Here is a 24367-nt window from a genome sequence, read left to right as displayed (position 1 = left end):
GTTGTTACAAAGATCTTTGCACATTTGTACACATTAATGCATTTTTATTTTTTATTAAAAACTGTATCTGATGTAGACATTTTCCAGACTGAAGGCTCGAGATAGAATACGCTGTGTGTGGTGTCATATTAATGTTGGGTTGTGCTATTAATGCGATATTCAGAGAAGTGACTGTCCTTTTTTGTTTTTCCACAGAATCCTCCAGGCTTCCTCCTCTAGCTCTAGAGTCCAAAGCTGCACCATGCTGGCGTGTCTGCAGAGAAGACAGAACCAATCAGCCCAGCACCCAGTGTGTACTGGCAAGATCCTGGACACTTCCATCAATCAGAAAAGTAAGCGTTAAAAGATGTGGCTTTTAAGGATCAGAAGGCCCTGTGTATATGAGAAATGGTGCCTGTGATGGCAGCGCTGTAGAAGGTTTTACACTTGTATGTAAGTTTGTTACCAGTTTCAGACATGCTGCTGTTTCTTTGTGTGAGGTCTGTGTTCTCTGCGTGGTCACCTGCTGTTGGAAGAAGGACGTCTGATGTGGGAAGTTGAAAGCCCCGTCTGTCACCTCTCCAACTGCAGGACCAGAAGGCCCCTCTGGCCGCAATAACACATGATTTGAAGTGGAGCTTAGTCCTTTATCCAGAGGTGTTGGAACAATCTCACCAGACCCAGGCTAAGCATGGAAAGACTCTATGGCAGGGGGTGCTTTTATAAGTGGTGGGAGGGTGGTGAGAGAGAAGAAAGAAAAGAGGGAATTGTGGGAGAGAAAAAATGGGTTTAGTGGAGCGAGGTACTGGAAAAAAATACCTGAGTAAATTCAATTTTCAGAGGTAACCTAACCTTTGATTTTCATGGTTTAAGCGTATTGAGTGGATGATGGATCCTCCATCTAGACGATGGATTTTCATCCATTAGGGCTGAGAACGGTGGATACGTTTTCATTCTGGTGCTCTGAAGTAGGACTCTCAGAAAAGACTACTTAGACTAACCTATACAGATAACTAGACCGTGGCCGTATAGGATCCATACGTCTGCCTCTCGTATCCAAGCAGTACCTCTCATGCTAATGGGGGTACTTGAATAGAAGCCCTTTAAAAACGAGGGCTCTCTGATGCAAAACATAGCTTAATGAATTAGGCTACTTGCTAGAATTAATTTGCCTTAATTAGGCCTCTTCGGTTCTGAGGGAAGAACAGCAAACTAAAGTGGTGACCCTGTTGGAAGATTAGATAAGAGGCAAGGCAGAGGGGAAGTTCACCTTGGCCTCTCCCAGCTCGCAGAGAGTTCTAGGTTTATCGCCAGCACAGATCAGTTTGAATCCTGCCCATGCCCCTTATCAGTGACACCCATCGCACCGTCTTTAATTTAATTCATGAGGGCATTGATCAGTGCCGCTGCAGAGCGCGGGCTGACGTGCCTTCCCTCTCCAAGGGCAGACTCCAACCTGCCACAGCCTCCTCTCCAGCCCAGCTGTCATCATAGAGATGAAGTCTCGTTCCCCTGGGGAGAGATGTCGGAAGAACAGCACTAGTCACTTTGAAGTGACGCATAAAGTCTAAAACTGTGTTTCAGAGAACTGAAGGCTGATTCAGATCTTCTGTATGTTTCTTTGCATATCACTATGCGTATGTACACATACGAGACAATACTGATTTGTTGTAGTGGGCTGTGTACGAGGAGACGAGCGCTTGTAAAGAAAGGCCGTGTCAGAGACCGACATGTTTCCAAACGTTGTAGGATCTGCACTGACCTTTCTCTAATTGAGAGTTTTGCACAGTCGCTAAGGGCAACCCGGACTTTCACGGGTCCACACATCATACACTATTGATCTAATTTCTCCCCTTCGTACAGCCAAAGCAACCTTACACAGTGTGCGAAACCCCTCAAGACTCCTCGGTGTTAATAAACCCGCATTGTCTTGCTTTGTGAAAGTGGTTCAGAGTGAATTTTCATAAACATGGATTTCAGAGTCTGTTAATTATCATTACTGTCAGCATGCATTATACTCACAATTAATGAGAGCACGTTTTGTCATCCTGGTAAGTTGTGCGCCGCTGAATCCGATGGACATTGATCATTATTCGCTGATTATTTGCTCACAGAGAGCCTGCCTGTGTGCCCCTAATTGATCTCTGTGTGTTATTTACATCATCTCTCATTATGAAGCACAAGGATGATGAGTCTTGCAGTTTGGTTAGGGACTAGATAAACCGCACAATGTCAACTAACTCCTACCACAGTAATGAGGTTTGTAGTGAGCAGAATTTGAAAGCCTCAGCTATTTAGAAGAAAAAAATGAGCAAGTCTGCCTTTTATCACTAAGCCATCCATCCATATTGTGTCTCTCTTCCACGTGGGCAGTGGTTAAACTGTGTGTGATTTTTGCTTTACAGCTGCAGACTTGGAGCAAATCCCCACACCCCCACAACCAGCTGGGGTAAAACCTCATTGTCTGCCGCGTTATTAAATATTAATTTGGAATCAGTGGAGCACTTGTCTGCTAAATGCTGGAACAGAAGGGCCCTGTTTTGCCGCAGGCAGAGCCTCGGGCACCTCTCTCCCACTCACTCCTCTCCCCCTCTCTCTCCTCCTGTTTACCTGCAGGCCCCAGCAGCATTCAGAGCTTGATGCGCTCTGACAGCCCCTCCCCATGCCATGCAGCACACACCCTGACACATGCATGCTTAGGATATCCAGGGCTGGGCATTCTGGGGCTTAGGTGATGTTCCCCCTAGCAGTGAAACTGGAGTTTTCTTTTTGCAGAGACTGTTTGACTGCCCTACAATGCGTTATTCTTCTTTTCCACCCATTCAGTCTCTAGAGAGTTCATGCTTGGAGTGAAATGTAGTTGATGAATCGTTGGAGCTGCAATTGCCTAGAGGCATGTGTCATATCTGTTATTTGGAAGGGAGCCCACTGTAGCCCTGTAAGGAATATACAGTGCATATGTCTGCCTCAGCAACTCCTGGACCATGTATTGCCCTCAGGATTTTATCAGTCAGCCATATTCCTGGCAACATGGTTTGACTGTTGGCACCACACATGCCAGGCGGAACTTGGGACTTTGCTCACGTAGCCTTTTGAACAGTGTCTCCTGTAACCTTCCCACACTCTTATCTAAACTGTCTGAAGAACAGCATTTCATTTAAGCTGTTACTTTCCCCAAGACATTACAGAACTTCCAACATGGCTTTCCTTGAGGCCAACCAAAGCGACATTGTCTTCAGTGGAAGGAAATAGCAAACACTCAAGAGTAGGCTGATTGCTGAAGATCGCTTGAAAGGGCACGTCCTCTGGGTTTGATGTTGGCTTCTTAGCTTTGTAGAAAGGGTGCCATTCACATTCTATTCCATTTTCCATTGTCCGTCAGTCTCCTGTAGTTTCAAGCACAAGAAAAGCACACAGACAACATCGGAGGAACCAATCCCCCACAGTCAGCCATTAACGTGGAGATGATTTAAACTACGAGAGTGCTGTGGCTGTCTTATCATACGGATGAGTAGTAATGGGAGCACCGCCATGGGAAGCTCTATGCCTCTGGTTAGGTTGTTTAGGCAGGCCTTTTTTTCCCACGCTGCTGGCCTGCATGGAGCCCCTACGAAGCGCGCATGCCCCCCAATGCAGCCTGGCAGGCCTGAGCCAAATGGAAAGTGACACTCGTGTAAAGTGGTATCCGTGCCTGACTCTTCAAGCACAGATAAATAAGCGCCTACCCCTGAGGTTATTCTGTTCTTGGATTGTCCTGCCTGCAACTCCGAGGCACAGAAACAGGCTCAAAGGAAGGAAGAGAGACTGATGAGGTGAGCAGGGGTGCATTTGTCCAAAACCGAGACATCCAGTCAGATGAGCTTTGGCAGGTGGATCTAGTGTTTACTTGTGAACAGTGACATTTAGAAACTTCAGGACAGGACAAGTATCTTCACATGTGTGCTAATAGGTTTAACCTTAGAACATTTAATGAAAGGGTCTGCTGGGTTCTCATCACCCAGCTGCCATTCCACTGTCACACCTCCACACAAGGATGCCCACTTTGGGAATTATGTCAGTGAGCATTAATGTCTGTTAGTAATAATAATTATAAAGAGAGGGCCTGTAGCTCTTATTTCTTTATATATATGTGCACACACACACCCTTTTATTTCCCCTTTTCACTGAAAGCTCGGGAAGACTTCACAAGGGCATGACTCTCCCGGGGGAGTTGGTGTGTGGCCTTGCAGACTCCCTAGGACTCCATATCCGTGCTTGCCATTATGGTTAAAATATAGCGGTAGTGAGATATTCCTGCTAAACGTAGCCTTTGATCCACTGAATGTTTAAAATCGACACCCTGAGTTTTGGACTGCTGTATTTTAACTGATGTAATTGTGTTGAAGAGGATGACTACCTCCTACACATTTGATTTAACTGCAGCATTTTAACCACTCAACTAAGCCACTGTGGTACTAATGGAACACTGCTGAATCACTCAACAAATGAAAAGTGTGAGGCCAATAAGGTAGCAGGCACCTTTGTTTGTTTGTTTGTTTGGCTTTTACCTGATGCATTTTGCTGCTGCTGTACGGCTAAGTGTTTATCTCCTGTTATCAGTTCTTATATCTCATATTTGCATATTAAAGATGTTTAACTTTCAGAAAACATTAATGGTGGAATCTGCCCATCAAGCGTGAAGCAAGCTAAAGGCATCAAACATTTCTGAATTAGCCTTGAGTATTAGCCCAAATATTGGGAGAGAACTTCCTCTATTTTGTAAAAAGTTAAAATAATGAACTATATATAATTATATTTATTTATTTATTGTGTATTGCTACTTTCTAGAACTTGTGTAGTCATTTTTTCACAACAGTGGTTGTAAAAACAGATGTCCAGTGCATGTAAAAAGCCTCTAAAAGCTAGACCTTCATAACACTGTTTTAAGTTGTGTTCTATCTAAGATACGTTTTAGACATTTTTTAAATATACACATGGGGAGGTAGGCATTTTTGTGTCTGAAGGAAAAAAAAATCCTAAAGACTTTTCTCACCACTGTTGAAATGCTATCATTAATATTACATATTAATAAAAATGATCTAGTTTCAGTGATTATTTTTGTGCAAACGAAAGGGTATATGACCAACATCATTGTAAAGGATTTTTTTTTTTTGTAAAATGCCAAATTTCACATCAAACCACTCTGACATTTTTATATTTCTTGGAATATTATATGTTATAATGAAAAAGAGGTAAAATACAGTGGATCCTCTACCTACGAACGTGATCTGTTCCGTGACCCGGTTCGTAAGTAGAAAAGTTTGTTTCTCGAGTCAATTTTCCACATTTAAAATAATGGAAAAGCAATTAATGCGTTCCAGCCCCCACCCCGAAAGTCACCCTTTTTGCACTGATATATGTTTACAACACTCTCAAATTAGTAAAAAATACATGTAGCGTTACTAAAAATAAAAAAAGATATACAGTGGTAACAGTAATAAAAAGAAATAATAAAGTTTTAAGTGGTTACATATCGCTGCCTTGAAGACGTGACGACTGGCTGGAGGAGTAACACAGGCACTGGCTGTATGACGGGAGGTGGGGGGTGGGTGGAATAACGGAGAGTAGGCGGGTGAATGTGGGGAGACGAAGCGTAGATACGGCTTAACTTAGCACGAATTTCCATGTCTGGGCGCTGGGAGACTCGCCGATTGGGGTCAGTGGCCATTTCCAGCCTCCGGCTCGGCGGAAGCTTGGGTTCGTTTCTAGAGTCATGGTTCGTTGGTGGAGGCAAAAAATATTCAAATGCCCGGTTTGTATCTTGGAAAGTTCGTTAGTATAGGCGTTCATTAGTAGAGGTTCCACTGTATTTATGCAGTGATTGATGAGGTAAACCCTAGTTGCTAGACAAATAACTCATTTATCTTGTAATGTGTGCTGATCCAAGCAGGTCAGGTCAAATTAAGTGTCAGTTTCCTCAGCTCTGTAAAGTTTCTTGATCTGTGACTTGGAATTTGGATCAGTTTAAAGGTTCCAGGTATTTAGGATGATCCAGGGAAATCCCACACAGGTAGCTACTAAAAGGGCCCTTATATAAAGAACAGGACTAAGTAGGACTCACTGTGTTAATAGTTGAATTTGACATTAGTTTCAATTCCAAGTGAAAGCCATGTAAAACACAGGTTTATTACCAGACACATGCAACAAACGTTTGTTGGGCTCATTCTTAGGTTTTATGCAGACAGCTAATTTCCCCCTCATTGCCTCGTGCTAATAGCTTTAACCAAGGCTTTGCCACATAGCCACTGGTGACTTAGTGGAAAGTAAAGCTACTGATTATGTACCTGTGTTTTGATTCTTAGGCGTCTGTTGAAACCCAGGGCTGGGTGGAAATTTAGTGAGGGAGTGCTGCTCCTTTTTTAGCCTCGGCTGTTTTCCCAGTTAATCACTGATTAACTCAAACAGCTACAAAACAATGAGGTCTCCTCTCTGATCTGAGGGGAACTGCTTCAAGTGTAGCCATGGGAAAAAAAGATTAGGCAGCTTACTGGGGCTGAAAGCTTCGTGTGTGTTCATAGGGAGATGGATGGAGTCCAGGGGTTAGCTGCGATAACACTTAAACAGGCTGGAAATGCTGTTAATGTTCTGGTGCTCTTGTGCCTCTTCTGTGTTAAGATTGCTCCGTGCTGTTTTTGGCTACGCTCTGTGTGAACAGAACGGTAATAAGCACTCTGTCAAAACAATCCTCCCCCCATCCTACATCATCTTTTCCTTCCCTCTTATCCCCTCACCGTGCCTCGTACCCGTTTGTTCTTGTTATCGCCCTACTTTAAAGAGTTCATTCTGTATCACATCGCGTGTGCAGTTAATTAGCTGAGTGTTAATTGAGATTTCAGAGCCGTTCTGCCCCACTTCTCCCTCCAGGGCCGACCTAATGTAATAGAAGTCACTTTTGAGAGCTTTGTTTGATCGAAGGGTTGACCTTGCCTCCCTAAGCTGAGCAGTCAAGCAGCATGTGTTCAGCTACTGTTCTTTCTCCTGCAGTGCTGGGAGTTTCAGGTAATGGCCTTGCATGCGTAAGACCACTCACGTTTGAATCCCAAGCGTCCCACCTCAGGCAATCCTAACGCAAGTGGGGGAAAAGCCACTTAAAAGGCTTACACAGTGTAAATTAGTAAGCACTCTGAAATGCCCCTGGGTAACACAGACACAACAAATAACATTTTGGATTTAGCGATGTGTGTGCTTGAAAGATTCTGAGTAGATGCGCTGCTAGCTAACTTCTGCTCTAGCTTTGGAGTAGCCCTGGACAATGCTGCATTCAGGGAGGTTGACAATTGGGCTGCTCCGTGTGATTAAGTGCTTGGGGTCAGACTGCTAATTGTTCCCCCTTTCAAAGAGCGTACCTTCACAGCGCCTTAGGTTTCTGTTCGCACCAATGATTCCAAAGAATAACAGCAGCTAAGTAGGAAAAAGATGAACATGACTTTTACGGCCAAGTCTTGTAGGATGGTAGAAAAAGGGGCGCATATTAAAATAATTTCCAGTTTGAGGTGCAAAGCCCTTTGATGACATATGAGCATTCTAAGCTACTTGAGGCGTTTCCTAAACTGCAAGCCAATTTGAAACCAGGCCAGACAAAGCAATGATGCAGTGTCTTGTGTTTCTGCTACTGTTTTAAGCATCTGTGTCAAATGGGCCCCACTCTCGCGATCTGTTACCTCCAATGGTCTTTCACAGATTCTTAACAATGACATATAAATTCCTGCCCATCTGTCTGTCTAGTCCTGGTGCTTCATTGTGATGAATGACCCCTGGTGAGCACCGTGTGACTGCAGGCAGTGTGCTGTGCCAGGAGACGCATTGATAGCACTCTCCCCTTCTCCTCTTTCCTCCATTTTAAACACCCAATTTATTTCCTTTATGAGATGGATCTTGTAGATTGAATCATTTTCACAGTCGGAGGCTCATTGTGGGCTCGAAAATGAAATGAACTCCCAAATCAATCCTGAACAGGAACAACAAGTGAGCTCGCCGTCGCATGGTTGAGCAGCCGCTTAAAATGGCTTCTGTTATTGGAGTACGAACCGAATTGTTTTATTTAGAACCCTTTTCACCGGACCTTCCTGTTTTGCCTCCTGTGCGGGTTCGCGGTGGATTCTGCTGACTGTCGAGTAATCTCGCTTAATTTCAGCACTTTTCTTTTCATGTCAGAAATTCCATAAAGGTGTCATTCTGAGGAGTGGTCATAATTTCTGCCAGCAGATTTATTGCTTAGAAATGGAACACTTTTTCTGCCTTCCCTTTGTTGCGGAAAGCTAAACAACCATGAAATTGCCTGAATAATAGTGTTTAAATCCAATCTTGGTTTGTCCCTTCAGCTTTCCCGTACACCATTGAATGCAGGTCCCCTTGGAGATTGCCATTTTCCATTATTAGACTTAGCGCACAGGTTAGGCTGGTGCACTGGTGCTACTGTAGAGACTGCCCAAAGCTATGTACTGTATGTCTGTTCAACTGCAGAGGTGGAAGAGCACTATTACTGACTAAAACAGAAAATGTAGGCCATCTGTTGGGCATTAAAGTGTCCAATGCCTGTAAACATTGTTTTCTTTTCCTAGAGTGATCTTACTCGTTTGTTTTTGGGTTTTATTTTTTTGTGGGGGGTTCAGTTTCATGATGCCTTATGAGTTATAATTTAGAGATTGATGCAGCTTAACTACAGTTGCTTTGGAAAAGGATAGCGTTGTTCCATCCCAATGTGGCTGAGCCTAACAGTTTCTTCCTTCTTCTGATCTCTAGCACTTACTTGTGCTTATATTCGAGCCCCTTTTGAGTGGGTTGCATAGCCAAACGGCATGAAATGAATTCCACTCAAGCCACTGAAACAAAATTAGCTACTCCCCCCACCCCCTCCTCATCTCTTTCTTGATTTCCCAGGGTAATCCAATTTTGTCCTGAAGAAAGACCAAATTAATTTCATAATGCACTGATCAAACATTGCCCGGGGTGTCTCCCTCCACAAAATGAGTTTTTAGAAAGATGCAGATGTCTAAGGATGAACATCCATAAGAGGAAATGAGGCAGAGGAAGAGTGTGGGGGGGGAAAAATGGGTAAGAGCATTTTTATTGGACAATTTTTCTTGTCTTGTGTCTGCTCCTTGATCATTTTTACTCCTCTAGTATTCATCACTTTCTTGTGTTTATTGCTGAGCACCCCAACAGTATCCACTTTGTCAGACAGCGAAACTCTCAATTGGAGATATTTATTTTTCTTCTGAGTTTGTGTATTATCAAGTAGGCTGTTAGAGGAGGATGTAGTCAACCTAATATCCAGTGAATTTTTTTTGTCAGATTACTTCTCCACCTCAGATTTGTGGAGCCTTCACTCTGGACTTGGCAGAGTTTCTTTTATTGTTTGTGAATTCACCCTGCGCACCTGCCTTTTCTAACTAAATCTGTCTATATTTGTAGGTGATCTGAGCTCCATGCAGGGTCCGCGGTACCCATCCGCTGCCGAGCTAGACGCATATGCACAGAAAACGGCAGACAGTCCACTGTCGATCAAGATTTTCCCCTCCAACATCAGGGTCCCCCAGCACAAACAAATCAGCCGCACAGTCAATGGCTTGGACACCACTGGCCAACGCTTCAGCCCTTACTCGCACCCCTACTCTGGGGGCTACCAAGGCTTGCTGGCCATCGTTAAAACTGCTACCATGACGAAAGGTGTGGTGAAGGGTTCAGACGGCAAGAGGACTAAACTGTCACCGATCCAAATGGCTGTGGCGCCTTACGCACCGCCCAGCAACAGCAGCATAGTCAACAGACACAGGCAAAGACCATACAATGTGGAGCTTTGCAAGCCCCCTGAGGTGCCTAAGATCCCCGCTCCTCACAACGTCATGGTGGCAGCTTCTGCTGTAACTCTTTCTGGAGGACAGACCCTGGCTCTGGCTCCCCATTCTGACCACATGGCCCACAGCATGGTGAGGCAGATGGCCAGAAACTCTCACACTCATGGACTGCAGGTGCCTGGAGAAGTCAATTCCAGCCCCTCGCACCAGGCAGCCACGGCTGTGGCAGACTCTGGTTTCGGAGTGGCGGGACCTCCTCAGAGCAGCATGGCGTACTCAGGAGCAGTGCTACCCACTCAAACCGCTGATATGGCCAAAGCTTCAGGCTATATGGACAATATGGATTATGCTGTATGGCAGTCCAAACAGCAGAGACATCATCATCAACAACAACAACAACAACAACAGCAGCAGCAGCAGCAGAAGCAGCACTATCAGCAAGGCCACCTGCGCATGTACAGTGCCAACAGCAGCAGAGCCGCAATTAGCAGGTCTCCAGATGTTTGCCTGCCAACAGGAACGACCCAACTTCCATATAGGGCCCATGCACTCAGCACAGGGACCAGCATAGCAGTCAGCTCCTCGCCTCTAAACTGTGCAGCCATGCATGGGGAGTTCTCAGTCGGCCAGTTCTTCGCTCCACCTTGGAACAGTGTCCTCGCCACGCCCAACAGCGACTGTTACAATCCACAGGAGCTGCCACCAGGCTCTGTGGGCCTCTCCCATGCTCACAGCCAGCGCCAACCTCAGTCATACGCCGGCGATGGCACCGCTGGCCCAGGCCTGTGCTGCGGGCTGCCTGGCCGTGGCCTGTGCCAGGCCTCGCTCCTCAGCAGCAGCCTGCAGTCTTTGGAGTGCCTGATCAGCGAGATCCACCCACCCTGCATCAAGGAGCGCATGCTGGGTCGCGGCTACGAGGCCGTGGCCGTGCCGCGGCTTCTCGAGCACCAGCCCACACACATCCAGCTGCCCGTGTTCAGATAGGGGGCGCCAAGCTGAAGGGGAAAGTGGAGAGTGGACTGTTGGCACCCCCTAGGCAACTCGGGCTGGGTATTGTTAGAAAGTTCTGCTGTCAATACCAGTATCGATACCTTCTTTTAAATCACAGACAGAGTGGGTGTGGCTCAAACCAGAAAAGTGTACGTTACAATAAGTGGGTGTATTTACTGACTGGAATGGATTGCAGACTAATCAAGAAGCAGCGAGGTTAATAGCTTAATATGCTTACAAAATACAATTTAGACAGCCAATCAGCGGTCTAGATTTTGGATCAAGCATGCCTATTGACTCACAGATGCTCAAACTGACTGCTGATGTATAGGAATTTGGTATTGAACATCAATGCTTGTTTCAATACTTGGTAGTACTTGTGTAAATCAGTTGGTACCAAAACGGTATTGAATTTTGATACCCAGCCTTATAGGCAACAAGGGGTAGATTTGCATCAGACATGCCTTTTGGTGGATGCGTGCCATTGGTAAAGGGCTCAGTGGGTCTTTACAAAGCTTAAAAGGGTAACAGCAATCCTGACTGACTGAAAAAGGTCAGAGTGTTGCAGTTTCACCTGCGTTAACTGGACTGACTTTAAGACGTACTCAGATATACTCAGATACTGTTTAGCACCAACAGGGATTTTTGTGTTCTTGAACCAACTGAAAATAAAGTCTGAATGGATCTTTTCAGATTAGCTGCCAAATACAGGATGGGAAGCAAGTCTTTAACTGCCCACTAGTTACAGGACATTGTGATATCTTCAGGTCTGTGCTGTTTACTCCAAAATCACGAGTTTAAAAAGTTAATAAATGAATAAAAACGTAGTGAACCCCTGGTGGCAGACGTTTGTAAAGCCCTGTTAATAGTACTCAATCATAATAGTTATTTTTTTCCAATTGCACTGTTCTAAAGAAGATAATAATGAAGAATACTCTGGCATGGGTCGGTTCTTGGAAAATTTCATCTTTAAAGGAAACTTGAATCATTTTTGTTCTTATGTTTGTGTCTACAAGTAGACGGGCATATTTATAAAAGTCTTTATTCTAGCCGTTTCATACGTGACCAATTTTTTGTTTGTTTTTATTTTTTAATGTCAAAAACGGTTTTATACGAATATCCACACCTGAGGTCAGAGCGCGGTGTGGGATCTGGTTCTGGCGAGTTGATTATTAGATGTTTGTCGTCTGCTGTAGCCAGTCCGGTGTTTTTATTAATGAGCCTTACGAATCCGAGCGATGGACTGGGAAGATAATTAAGTATCCACTACTGAGCTGGCTCCATCAGTGACGTGATGTCAAGCCACACGAGTTACTGTGACCGAAGTCTTAAAAGTGACTTTTCCATCAGTGTTCTGCATATTTTATTCATTGATATTTATTGACATTTGAATTTCTGTAAAAACGTTAGAAGGTACTACTGCGTATCTGATGTTCAGATACACAACTGCTCATCTCGTTTCATTCTTCTTTTTCCTTTTCATCAAAATGGAATATTTTGAAGCAGCGTTTGAGTAAAATGGCACACAACGGGCTAGATGTTTTTAAAAAAAGTGCAATTATAATGTTGGCAGATAAGCCCTTACCCCCACGTTATGCTTCACTGACTCTATTTACTACTGTATGTATGACTGTCTGAAACCTCCTCCACGATTAAGATTGTCAATAAATCTAATTTAGGGATGTTTTTTCTATCTCTGCTCGTCTCATGGCTTTTTTTTCTTCTTTGGGAAGTGGGGGGGGGGGGTTTATTTCCCGAATGCAAGCGATTCCCTGTGGAGCCTTAAGTCACAACCTCTGAATTAGTTGTAGACTCAGGCAGGCATTAGGTTTTTCTTAAATGTTTATTTATTTGGAACATAATCAAAGGACAAGATGCACTTTCAACGAGTTTACTTCCTAAAATATGGGGGTGTCTTGTGGTGAGAAAAGGCCATAAACTGTTAGCTCCCGGGTCTGTCATCCGAGTGGCAGTTGGGGCCTAGCGGCTGAGAAGAGGCAGAGCAGCGATACCCTCTGAGGGCAGGGCATTGAGGTTGCTCTGGCTTTATCCACCCTGGGGACAGGGGCTAATCAGCTTTCAGTGTGACCTGAGCTCGCACACATCTCCTCAGCCTCTTTTATCAGCTCTTCAAGGGCATAGAGAGCAAACAGAGAGAGAGAGAGAGAGAGAGAGGTGCTGATGGAAACCAGGCCATGAGGTTGCCACTGGTTCCAGCCACAGAGTAGTAGACTTAAATCTGCCAAAGCCTACGTGTCATTCACATTGGATTCACAGCAGGCGTATCTTATTACCCGGTATAATTGTGGCCACTGGGTTGATTTTTCCGTACTTATCCCTCAGAGCTGTAGCCCACACGGTGCCCCTGGCCCTAAGACATATCTTTTATCTTATGTCTAATGTTTGTTGATAACATGAGCAAGCTCGTGTTGCCCTGAGTATCGCACACCTGTACACCATAGATGCAGTTTTACATGATGTGTTCACTATGACCAAAATGGTGTATCATTTCCCTGTAGGACGGCGGGGACAGGGTTCGATGAGCAGCTGCATACATTTGAGGTACTGATGTTGGGCCATTTGCTTCTGGGTAACAAATAAACCCCTCCCAACTCATCTAAAGGTTATTGGATGGCAGTCCACCACTCCGGAGAAAGTAGTTCCACTGTTCCACAGCCCAACGCTGCTGGCTTTTATACCCCTCCAGCTGACACATTAAATTGAGCATAGCCATTAAATGCTTTTATATTAAGATAATACAAGCTGCCCATTCACAATGGGTGCACGTACATATCTAAATCCACTGATTAAAGAGGTGGGTCTATGGATAGACCTACAGTGTATACGCTGTAGAAACATTCTATGTATGTACATATTGTATAGATTTCATTACTGGCAATAGCAGCACCTTAACTTTCGTGTCTACCCCTTCTATTAAGTGCTGAAGAAGCGCCAAGCTTTAGTCACCACAATCTTGAGAAAGTCATATATATGGAAATTGGGGATCTATAAGGCCGCCGCCTCCTTCCCTGGTTTTCCCCCGCAGTGTTGCATTTGTGTGTGAAAAATGTGCAGCCCTCTCGGGTTAAATGTCTCGGAATATATTACTTTTAATAAAGCGTATTATGCAGTTATTGTGGAATAGGGGGCCCTACACAATGCGACAGGCCTCTTATCTTCAGATTTCCTGGATATGCAAAACAGCTGCAGGGTTTTCTTCATCCCCTTTATTTCAAGGCCCAGGATCGTTTATGCAATTCCAGGAGGTTCTCTTGAGGTAAAGGATGCAATTGGAAATGCAACATGGATAAATATAGTGATGATTCAGCTCAGCTGCCAGCGGCAGAGCGAATGTTTCATGTTTTCGGACCAGGATTTGTTTCACTTTTAAAGACCTGTGATTGTAAAATGTGAATTCACGATCATTTTAGCAAATCACCAAATCTGAACAAAGGCTCCTCACAAGGTCAACCCTAAAAATGTGAAGTGAAAGAAATGTTAGCTTAAAAGGGGGAAATAATACAGGAAATTATGAGTTAATTCTCCTTGGTGCAGTTAGTATTGGCAAGAAAGGCAAAGTAAAATGGCTTGAGGAAATGCAATACACTCAAACAATAGTAGTCCAGTCCCCTTATTATTACTATTACTATTATTAAAATCATTAGTAATTTGACAGAATATCCCCAGGATTCATAAAATCATGAAAAATCCTTACAACGTGTGTAGTTTCATTTAATTTAATACCAATATTATAGATTACTTTTAGAAAAGGAATCTAAGTCATGATTATAAAAGGATCTAAGTTTAATATACGCTAAGGTACAGTGAAATAACGAATTGGTATCCTAAAAAAATAATTGCCCACAAATAATAATAATAATTTTAAAAGTCTGGCTTGGAAAGGGCCTTAATGTTGTAAAAATACTTTTCTTAATCTACTATTAACCTTTACATCTAGTCATTATTTTATTTCAGTCGGTTCTGTGGGATCTTTCACTACTTCAAACATATCGCTAACTTTGGAGCTTTATATTGCGATACATTATCGTTTAACCAACATATAACTCACATTTTTTTATCTTCATAAAAGCTGGATATATTAAAACGTTCCACCGCAGGCCTGTGGGGAGCTCAGCACGAGTTGACGCGAAGTTCATTGACTTGATACTTTTTCCCTCCCACTCACGCCGTTTTTACTGTTTGTTTTTTCAATAAAGTACCACTACTTTTACTTGAGGCTAGTTTTAAGTTACTTTACCCACCTCTGTTTTTAGAACCGTTAGATTATGTTCTCAGCCGATCTCCTTTAGCCCCTAAAAGTTCAAAGAGTAGAGCTAAATCTGTAGCCTAAAGGCCTAAGGGTTTTTCAGTGAAGCGAGGCTAGTTGTGTTAGCGAGGATTTTACAGTCTCTCCGTGTGGTGAGCTACCGTATGGCTTCCCTCAGAAGCAGCTGTGGCGATAAAACTGCAGGATTACCAGGCCTGTTCCGAGTCAGAAAGAGGATTAAGCTCCTCTGGGAGGTGCCACAAGATCCACATTGTCCTCAGGCAGCAGGAAACTCGGGCGCATACACAGGCCTTGTTGCTGAGGGGGCTAGCAGAGTTAGCAAAGGCCAAACAGACTTCGGTTTAGCCCATAGATTTAGAATTTGTGGTTTAACCTTTAAGAAGTGCTCAGTAACAGTGGGTTCACCGTACTGTTTGCTTTCTTTGCTCTCTCACAGTAAAAAGATATTTTCGTCCCCCTTCCATTCACTGTCTATGTACCCTGCATGTGCCACCCACTATGAATGGCTAATAATAAAAAAGAAACATTTTAAGCCACAACTTATTCTGAATAATGCTATAGATCTTGTGAAATATGTTTTTAGGGGCATTAAACAAATCTGAAGTTTAGGGAGCAGAGCAGACTTCATGATGGCTACTAATACAGCTTTAACTGTGTATGGAATTTGTCCATATTTATAGATAACAGTGTGTCTCAATGCAATATACCCCATAAGGTAATCTATTTGAGATTACTTAGGAAATCAGCACAGTTTGAGGCAATGGAGCAATCATTTAGACAGTTAGCGTGGTGCTAATATGTGAGGTATAATTGGGTTCCATTATTTATTAGCAGGGAAGTGTCTATGGTTGGGCTGGTTTGGGCATTGCCCCCCAGAGGAATCATCGGCCCACCCAGAGCAACCTGTTTATTCAATGAAACAAAAATGCCTGTCATTCATGCCCTCTTCTAATATTTTCGCCCACCCAAAAAATTCAAATGCTGAGGTATGGAATAATAATAATAGTAGTAATAAATTACTATTATTATTATTATTATAATACATACAAAATCTGCCTCAGTGTTTCTGACAGGTTACGGCTGATTAGGTCAGTTCACACTCACCATTCACCAAGATACTTAAACATTAATAAATTATTTACTAAAGAAACAATATGTGAATTTGGAGGAACACAGCAAACTCCAAGTCGCCCTTTACTCTGGAGCTGTGCGTCAACACCAGCCGTCGCCCCACCATGTGTGCCTCACGAAATAAGGGAATACTTCATTCATTTTCATTACTCATTTTGTTTATCCAGTGCAGGGTCGCTGGGTCTGGAGCCTACTCACTGGGCAACACGCTCATAAAGTCACTCACATACACCTGTGGACACATTTGTTTAGCTAATAAACCTATGGAGGAATGTCCTCACAGACAGTGACCTGAAGTGGGGCTTGAACCAACAATCACAGAACCAGGGAATACATTCTCATGGGTCTTTTTTTAATATTATAATTTTTACACATTTACAATATCATATCTCAAAATAACAACATGCTGACGGTTTTTTATATGCTATTGTACAAAATCTCTGAAAACTAGACAGTTATTTAATTATTACATTCAGTTATACACCCTTGCTCCCAATCGTCGTTTAGTTAAACGAAGTACAGCTCTCTGCCTCCCTCTAGTGTCTGAACAGCAAACAGCAGCTATCTACTACCTACCGAGGTAAATGTTAGAAATGAGTCGTTCAACTCCGCAGCTTTAGGAAAGTCTTTAATGGTACTTTTATTATCTACAATAATAATAATAATAATAATAAAACAAGGCGGCACGGTGGTGCAGCAGGTTAGTGTCGCAGTCACACAGCTCCAGGGACATGGAGGTTGTGGGTTCGATTCTGTGAGGAGTGTGGTGTGTTCTCCCTGTGTCCGCGTGGGTTTCCTCCGGGTGACTGTCTGTGAGGAGTGTGGTGTGTTCTCCCTGTGTCCGCGTGGGTTTCCTCCCACAGTCCAAAAACACACGTTGGTAGGTGGATTGGTGACTCAAATGTGTCCGTAGATGTGAATGTGTGAGTGTGTGTTGCCCTGTGAAGGACTGGCGCCCCCTCCAGGGTGTGTTCCTGCCTTGTGCCCAATGATTCCAGGTAGGCTCTGGACCCACCGCGACCCTGAACTGGATAAGGGTTACAGATAATGAATGAATGAATAATAAAACAAAGGCTTTCAGAGCTCTTCTTTTTAATGGCAAAATGTATAAATCCATCAAATAATTGTTCAAATTCATTTTAAATGTGGAGATTAAAACATGATAACGATAAATAAAATTAGTTTTGTGATGGGCTTGAGAAAGTATTTCTATAACTAGATGAACCAAAGCATCAAGACAACTCACAGATGACACAAATAATGTTGATTATACGTTCAACATCCATATATTTAACAGTTGTCCTCAAAGTCAACCAGTTGAACACAGGGGAAATGGGAAGAAAAGGAGCCAGTGGAGGGAGTGTGAAGCTCTGGGCTCCGGGTTCTGGTGACACGTTTTGACACACACCACCCACCTTCACGACACGTAAGGCCTGTCGTCTCAATGCTTTGGTTCACTGGTGTATGTATTCTAATGCAAAAATAAGAGTAAAATCTGCACAATGCTGGCTTTCAACAAGCAGTATTCAAACAAACTGTACATTATTGTGAAAGCTCTCTTCCGTGTGCAAGCGATGAGCATAATGTTCTTATCACGTCCACAGTTGCATAATATACATATTAAACAGTAGGCTGCACACCCTGGGAGCTGAATAAACACACGCTTGTGTGTAATCTCACACTCAGCTACTCAGTCATGTCACGAAGCCTGGTAAAGGTCAGTGTGAAAGTAGTTTCATATGAAAACAGTCACCAGCATCTTTGAGCAGCATTCAGTAACAGTGTGATATTGGTTGATTTCTGAGGCACTTCTTTATGCGCTGCCAGTTTAACAGAAAGCCCTACCTTATTAGGTGCACTTTTACTGGCTCTAATCCAGCTGTTGCTAAACACAACATATTTCAGCCATTAATAAAAGGGTCCTAAACTTGAGGTGGATGAGTCTCTTCGATTTTATTTATGTCTTTACAAGTGTTTTAATCCCGTTTTCTGCTACACTGACCTCCTCTTATGATACGGCGTGGAATTTAAAGCCCTGCATGTTTGTAACTTAGGGTGAGACGTCCTCTTTTACCCGGACATGTCCTCTTTTTAGACTTAAAAAATGTCCGGGCGGAATTTCACAAACGTCCGGGATTTTGTTTTTCTAGAGCTCACATAGAACTTCGAGAAGTTTTCTTCACAAACTAGTCCCGCCCTCCCCTACTCCGATTGGTTCGCTTGAGTGAGAAGGGGGCGTGGTGAAGTAGCCTAAATCTTCTGATTGGACGGTCTGACTGTAGAGCTACCGTTATTGGTCGATAACCTTCTCTGTAAACATTTAATTGGTCAGTCTGCACGTCAGTTGTCCTTGTTTACGTCAGGCAAAGCTCCTGTACTCTCCCTCATCTCGAGCAGCTATGCCGAAACGTAAATGTAAGTTCTCGGATGAATTAAAAAAGAAATTCCCATGTTTTGTGTAGCAAATAAAGCTGTAAAGGACCTAAGAGAACACATAGGTTCAGCTAAGCATACAACTGCAGCGAGGGGCGTGACCTCATCTTCAATGCCCCAATATTATAACATACAATACAATGATAATATGTACCCTGATAATGACTCTTTCTTGTGTTTTTTTTAATAAGTCGGAGGCACAAAATGTACCAATTTCACATTTGAATAAATAAAATCCTTATGTTGTGTGTAACGCTTTAGATGTAAACAAAATAATTCAGAGCAGTTTCGTCTGGAGAAGCTTACGTAGTCAGAACCGGTCAGTGTTGGTGGAACCAGACGATCTAGAACATTCCTCACAGAAGGATATGACATGAAATAGCAGTGAACACAACGTCAGACGCCTGAGACATTGATATACAATAGTAATTAGACAAGGCTTTGCCCTGAAATGTTGTTTTTTTTTTAAACACATTATTGATGGAGAAATACATGATATTTACGATTAATAACACATCATATGATTAGATCTTCTAATCAATGTAATATTTTTATACCATTATCAAGATTACTTTTCAAAAACAGATAAGTGTAGATTCACCGGTGTTTGATGACAATTAAAACAAACAAAAAAAAGCTATATTTGTTGTAAAACGTTTGATCTCTGGTTCCTATCATAAATTATTATAAGGTTTCTTTATAATTATTATGTTTCAAACCACTCTGAATGGCTTTTATACCCAAATCCCAGAATGCAGAGGAATAAATCAGAGGAATTCTCCATAGTTAGAAAGGTTATGAAATGTTATGGTTCACGCAGTCAGTCAATGATCTGAAATATCCATTAAAAAAATAATAAAATATGTCTATGTTGTGCATCCCTTGCGCCTACAGCCTCCAAAGACCTGGTGAGTTGATGATGCATATAATGCACTTTAGGTCTGTGAATAGCCCCTGTTAAAATACACTACATGGCCAAATGTATGAGGACACCTGCTCATCTAACATTAGCTCTGTAACGAAGGGCATACATTTAGGGTTAGGGTTATAGACTGTTGCTGCGGCAACAGCTTCTATTACTATTCTATCCACAGTGGGTACTGCTTAATGTAGTATTAGGAGTGTCAACAAAAACACACTGGACATATAGTATTACTTCATTAAAAAACACATAGATAAAGAAATAAAATGACACCTGACATTCATGGACCGAGTGTGTGTGGGGGTTATGTTAGTGGAATGCTGTCCAACCTGAGAACATCACAGTGGAACTGAAGCCCAAAAAGAGTTCACACTGTGTAGTCCAGCTCAGCGTTCATAACCGTGTACATCTCGTAGATGGCGTCCACAGTGGATGTAAAGTTCACCAAGAACTGCTGGACGTTTGCCAGGCAGTCTTCCTCCGCGACCTCCTGACCTTTGGAGAGGGCCTTCAGAAAGTCTGACCTATAAGGTGCAGCAAGAAGTGCAGCCTAAAGGAGAGGTGGGGGGAGAAAAAAAAGGAATACGTTTCTATGCGGTGTGGTGTTCCTGCCCGAGCTAGGAATCAAACCCCAGTCTGTTGTATGGAGGGCAGCAGCCAACTCAGCTCAGCTCACAGGTGCATTATAACATCGCAGCTACATATAATAAATATAGCACTGAGATCTGATCTATGATTATGGGTTTATCAGCATCATACCACCGCCAGCTCCCCTCCATTACGTTTATTCAATAACACAACCCGCATGGCGCAATCAGCTACGAAGGTTGTGCACTCTGCCTGGGACTTGAGTTCATATCCTTGCCAGGCCACAGCCAATCAGGGTCCATGACTCTCTCTGGGTGGCTAATGGTGACTTCAAATGACTGTTGGAAGTGTGTAAGTAAATTATAATTAATAACCAGTTGTTTGTGCTGGTGTGGTCATTACACAAGTCAGTACACCCTTCACTGGATTTCATTTTCACTGATCTGTATTAACTGTGTTTTGTATTCTCGTCTTCGGCAGCACAGTGACCTGGAATGTGGGTGCCACACATTTCCAGATGCTGGGGTTTTGGGTTTGATGTTTGCGTCTGGTCATTATTTTGCATGTGTGGGTTTCCTTTGGGTGCTCATATTTTCACGCACTATCCAAAACCACGTTAGTGGGTGGATTGGCTGTGTGAAACTGCCCATAGGTGAGTGAATGTGAGAGTGTGTGATTCCTGTGACCTGTCTAGCGTGTGTTTATTCTTTGTGACCAAATTTATGTATGTCCACTTTTGTTGACTACAACAACTCCTGTAGGGCGGCACGGTGGCGCAGCAGGTGGGTGTCGCAGTTACACAGCTCTAGGCACCTGGAGGTTGTGGGTTCGAGTCCTGCTCCGGGTGACTGTCTGTGAGGAGTGTGGTGTGTTCTCCCTGTGTCTGTGTGGGTTTCCTCCGGGTGACTGTGAGCAGTGTGGTGTGTTCTCCCTGTGTCTGCGTGGGTTTCCTCCGGGTGACTGTCTGTGAGGAGTGTGGTGTGTTCTCCCTGTGTCTGCGTGGGTTTCCTATGGGTGACTGAGGAGTATGGTGTGTTCTCACAGTGTCTGCGTGGGTTCGCTCCGGGTGACTGTCAGTGAGGAGTGTGGTGTGTTCTCTCTGTGACTGTCTGTGAGGAGTGTGGTGTGTTCTCCCTGTCTCTGCGTGGGTTTCCTCCGGATGCTCCAGTTTCCTCCCACAGTCCAAAAACACACGTTGGTAGGTGGATTGGTGACTCAAAAATGTCCGTAGGTGTGAATGTGTGAGTGTTTGTCGCCCTGTGAAGGACTGGCGCCCCCTCCAGGGTGTATTCCCACCTTGCGCTCAATGATTTCAGGTAGGCTCTGGACCCACCGTGACCCTGAACTTGATAAGGGTTACAGATAATGAATGAATGAATGAACAACTCCTATAACAGCTATAAAAACAGTGCAGCACATAGTGTCAGAATACGTACTATGTGTTAGCCATCTTTCAAGTACAGGTGCTGCATATTTGGTTAGTGATAATGTGGCTCTTTAAATACTTTCTAACAACTGCTGCAGGTGTATTTCTGCTTATGTTTGGTACTTTACTGTTCTTCTTGTATTTGCATTTTTCCCCATCTCCCTTACTTTTGTAACACCCACCTTGAAAACTTTCTGGACTATCCAGCCGTGGTACATCTTGAGTGCTTGATCGTAGGCTTTAGTGATGTTGACGCGGATGAGATTGGGATGGTTTTCGTCTCTTTCCCCATCTGCCAGACTTTGCAACAAGATCTGAATGAAGCGTAGACCCCTGTGGAAAGCAGCATGATTCCTGACTCCTTATGTATACAACACAGTACAAAAGTAGAGTCTACCTTTGCAAATCAAACCTCTTGTGGCTTTATGTTATTCCTATGCTGAGAGTGCAACTTATTTAAAGGCATGACTTTAGGTCACGCATGTTATTAGAATATATGTAAGTGTATTAACAAATTTAAAATTAGACCAAGGCCAAAATTAGTTTTGCCAAAGCCTCCAGTAAACTTCGTAGCTAAGAGTTTTTGCCCATTATTGTCCTTACACTGGTATAAATTATAGATGACATGTTGCCTGGCCTTGTAACGAATGTTGCAAACAGTTTATAGTGAAACTTGTAAAGTCCTGGTGATTTTGGTTTGATTCAGGTGCAGAATCCCATCTCACCTCTTTAACCACATGAGAGCAAGCGTGGCCCCAGCTTTAGGCCACTCTGCGCCATAGATGTCCTTCTCTGCCTCCAGAATCTTCTGAAGCGTCTCATACTTTGCGGGGTCAGAGTCATAAACGCCTTTGATTTTCTTAAAAACAACATGGGAATGTACGTTTATGGCGTTTGATGAATAATTTTATCCCGATAGGCTAATGGTTTAATCACGTTACAGATGTGGGCTAATGCAGTGTTAGGTGTCTTGGCCAGGGACTTGTTAGCATTGTTTTCCTGCCTGAGCTAGGAATTAAGCCCTGTTCCGCAGTATGGAAGGCAGCAGCAGTGTTACCCACAATGCTATGCCAGTCTTTAGAAAACTGCTGAAAGTGATTATACCAAGCTATATATGCTGAAATAAAAATACATATTTTGAGATTAATTTGACATTAAGACTTACTGTAATGTTTCCACTTATGTCAGCTTTAATAGGAGCGAAAACTTTGGAGCCGAGGCAGTCTGTCAAAAAAAGCAAAGCAATATGATAACTGAAAAGTTAATATGTTATTTCCATACATTTTAAAACCAACCTATTTTATTCAAAATAAATAAATAAATAAATAAAATTACAAAGTCAGTTTGGAAAACTCCAGAGCTCATTACATATGCATAATATATACAGACTCAACTCTGCTGCTTAGAGTCATATATAGGGTGATAGCTGAGAAGGTGAAAAAGAGAACACGTCTCGGGGGTCTGACGTAAACAAGGACTACTGACGTGCAGACTGACCAATTAAATGTTTACAGAGAAGGTTATCGACCAATAACGGTAGCTCTACAGTCAGACCGTCCAATCAGAAGATTTTAGGCAACTTCACCACGCCCCCTTCTCACTCAAGCGAACCAATCGGAGTAGAGGAGGGCGGGACTAGTTTGTGAAAGAAATGATTCTCGAAGTTCTATGTAAGCTCTAGAAAAACAAAATCCCGGACGTTTGTGAAATTCCACCCGGATATTTTTTTAAGTCTAAAAAAGAGGACGTCTGGTCACCCTAGCAATATGGTACTGCATATACACTATTCTCAGTCTAGCACTGACACTGAAGGGTTTAAAAACTCCAGCAGCACTGCTGTGTCTGATCCAGTCCACCAACCAAAAACATCCTTTGCTCAGTGACGGATGACCAACACATACGGTGCAGCAACAGATGAGCCACTGACTCTGATTTTACATCTTCAAGGTTGACCAATAATGGACAGTGAATGTGCAGTGTTTAAAAACTTCAGCGGCACTGCTGTGTCTGATCCACTCGTACCAGCACAACCACACCACCACGTTGTAACTGTAAAGCTACAAATAAACAACTATATGGTCAGGGAGGCTGACACAACGATGATAAAAAAAACATAAAATTTTAATTGTTTATGCAGCTAAAGTGTGTGGGTTTCTGTCGACCCTGGTGACCTAGAAGTGAGAGAGGAGCTGGGTGAACTATCCCTGAATATTTAATGACCCTGAGTTTAGTATTAGGACAGAACTAGGAACGGCTCCCTTAATTTATTCAAATGCTCTCAAAGCTTTGAGGGGAGAGAGGAAATGGAGCTTTTATGAAAACAGGAGAGTTGCAGGAGTGCGCTTATGTTGTTAATTTAACTTATCTGTTGCTAAGATAACTCTGGCGGTCAGTTTAAGGCTAACGTTTGCTACAGACTCTCTTCTACGCGGTGTACACTGAGAGGAAGAGGAGTTCCTAACGTTACTCACCAAAAAAAGGCGGAAGGTGACAAACCGAGTCCAAAAAAGGTTTAGTAGCAACTTCTTTGGTGCTAGGAAGCTGTGCGAACTGGTTATCGAGCAGAAGAGCCATGTTTAAAAGCGCTGAAACTGAGCGCAAACAGAAATTGAGCCGAATGTCAACGGCAGCACCATAAATAAATAAGAAAAGCCCGGAACAACCCGGGGGAGTGTCTCCAACCGCAGCGAGCGAGTAGGCGGGGCTCCTGCTGAATATTCAACTGGTGAAGTATCGAACGAGCCAATAGGAGAGAGCTATGCAAATTAACACGA

The 24367-nt window shown here is 43.3% G+C and overlaps 2 protein-coding genes across 4 annotated transcripts in view; one reads left to right on the top strand and one right to left on the bottom strand.

Annotated features, from left to right (window-relative positions):
- Nucleotides 1–12448, top strand: part of LOC136674262 (protein FAM222A) — a 19614-nt gene extending 7166 nt beyond the window's left edge. Inside the window, exons 2-3 of the mRNA XM_066650167.1 lie at nucleotides 196–332; nucleotides 9433–12448. Coding sequence (XP_066506264.1) covers nucleotides 242–332; nucleotides 9433–10799 — 1458 coding nt within the window. The 5' untranslated portion in view covers nucleotides 196–241 and the 3' untranslated portion in view covers nucleotides 10800–12448. The remainder of the gene's footprint in view (nucleotides 1–195; nucleotides 333–9432) is intronic.
- LOC136674263 (glycolipid transfer protein-like) lies at nucleotides 136–24367 on the bottom strand. Of its 3 annotated transcripts, XR_010796030.1 has the most exons (7): nucleotides 24065–24367; nucleotides 22759–22817; nucleotides 22319–22452; nucleotides 21776–21926; nucleotides 19909–20129; nucleotides 503–696; nucleotides 136–253 (listed from the first exon to the last, which is right to left on the bottom strand). XR_010796030.1 is itself a non-coding variant. In XM_066650169.1 (6 exons), exons 1-5 carry the CDS (start codon nucleotides 24165–24167, stop codon nucleotides 19947–19949), a joined length of 630 nt encoding a protein of 209 aa, XP_066506266.1. In that variant the 5' UTR covers nucleotides 24168–24367; the 3' UTR covers nucleotides 12737–12860; nucleotides 19909–19946. The 3 variants fall into 3 exon arrangements, 2 of the variants coding, with proteins under 2 accessions (XP_066506266.1, XP_066506265.1); XM_066650169.1 differs by lacking the exons at nucleotides 136–253; nucleotides 503–696 and adding an exon at nucleotides 12737–12860; XM_066650168.1 differs by lacking the exons at nucleotides 136–253; nucleotides 503–696 and having other exon boundaries at nucleotides 18874–20129.

This window comes from Hoplias malabaricus, chromosome 18 (genome assembly GCF_029633855.1).
Source record: "Hoplias malabaricus isolate fHopMal1 chromosome 18, fHopMal1.hap1, whole genome shotgun sequence".
In the NCBI taxonomy this organism is placed as follows: domain Eukaryota; kingdom Metazoa; phylum Chordata; class Actinopteri; order Characiformes; family Erythrinidae; genus Hoplias; species Hoplias malabaricus.
The sequence above is the reverse complement of the archived record's forward strand: the minus strand, read 5'-3'. Positions and strand labels throughout refer to the sequence as shown.

Excerpts from the sequence above, each read along its gene's own strand:
- LOC136674263 (XM_066650169.1), bottom strand. The coding sequence starts at position 24,167 with ATGGCTCTTCTGCTCGATAACCAGTTCGCACAGCTTCCTAGCACCAAA. Across the intron at positions 22,818-24,064 it reads TCACCTTCCGCCTTTTTTTG|ACTGCCTCGGCTCCAAAGTT; the intron begins GTGAGTAACGTT and ends TTTTTTTGACAG. Across the intron at positions 20,130-21,775 it reads TAGTCCAGAAAGTTTTCAAG|GCTGCACTTCTTGCTGCACC; the intron begins GTGGGTGTTACA and ends CCTCTCCTTTAG.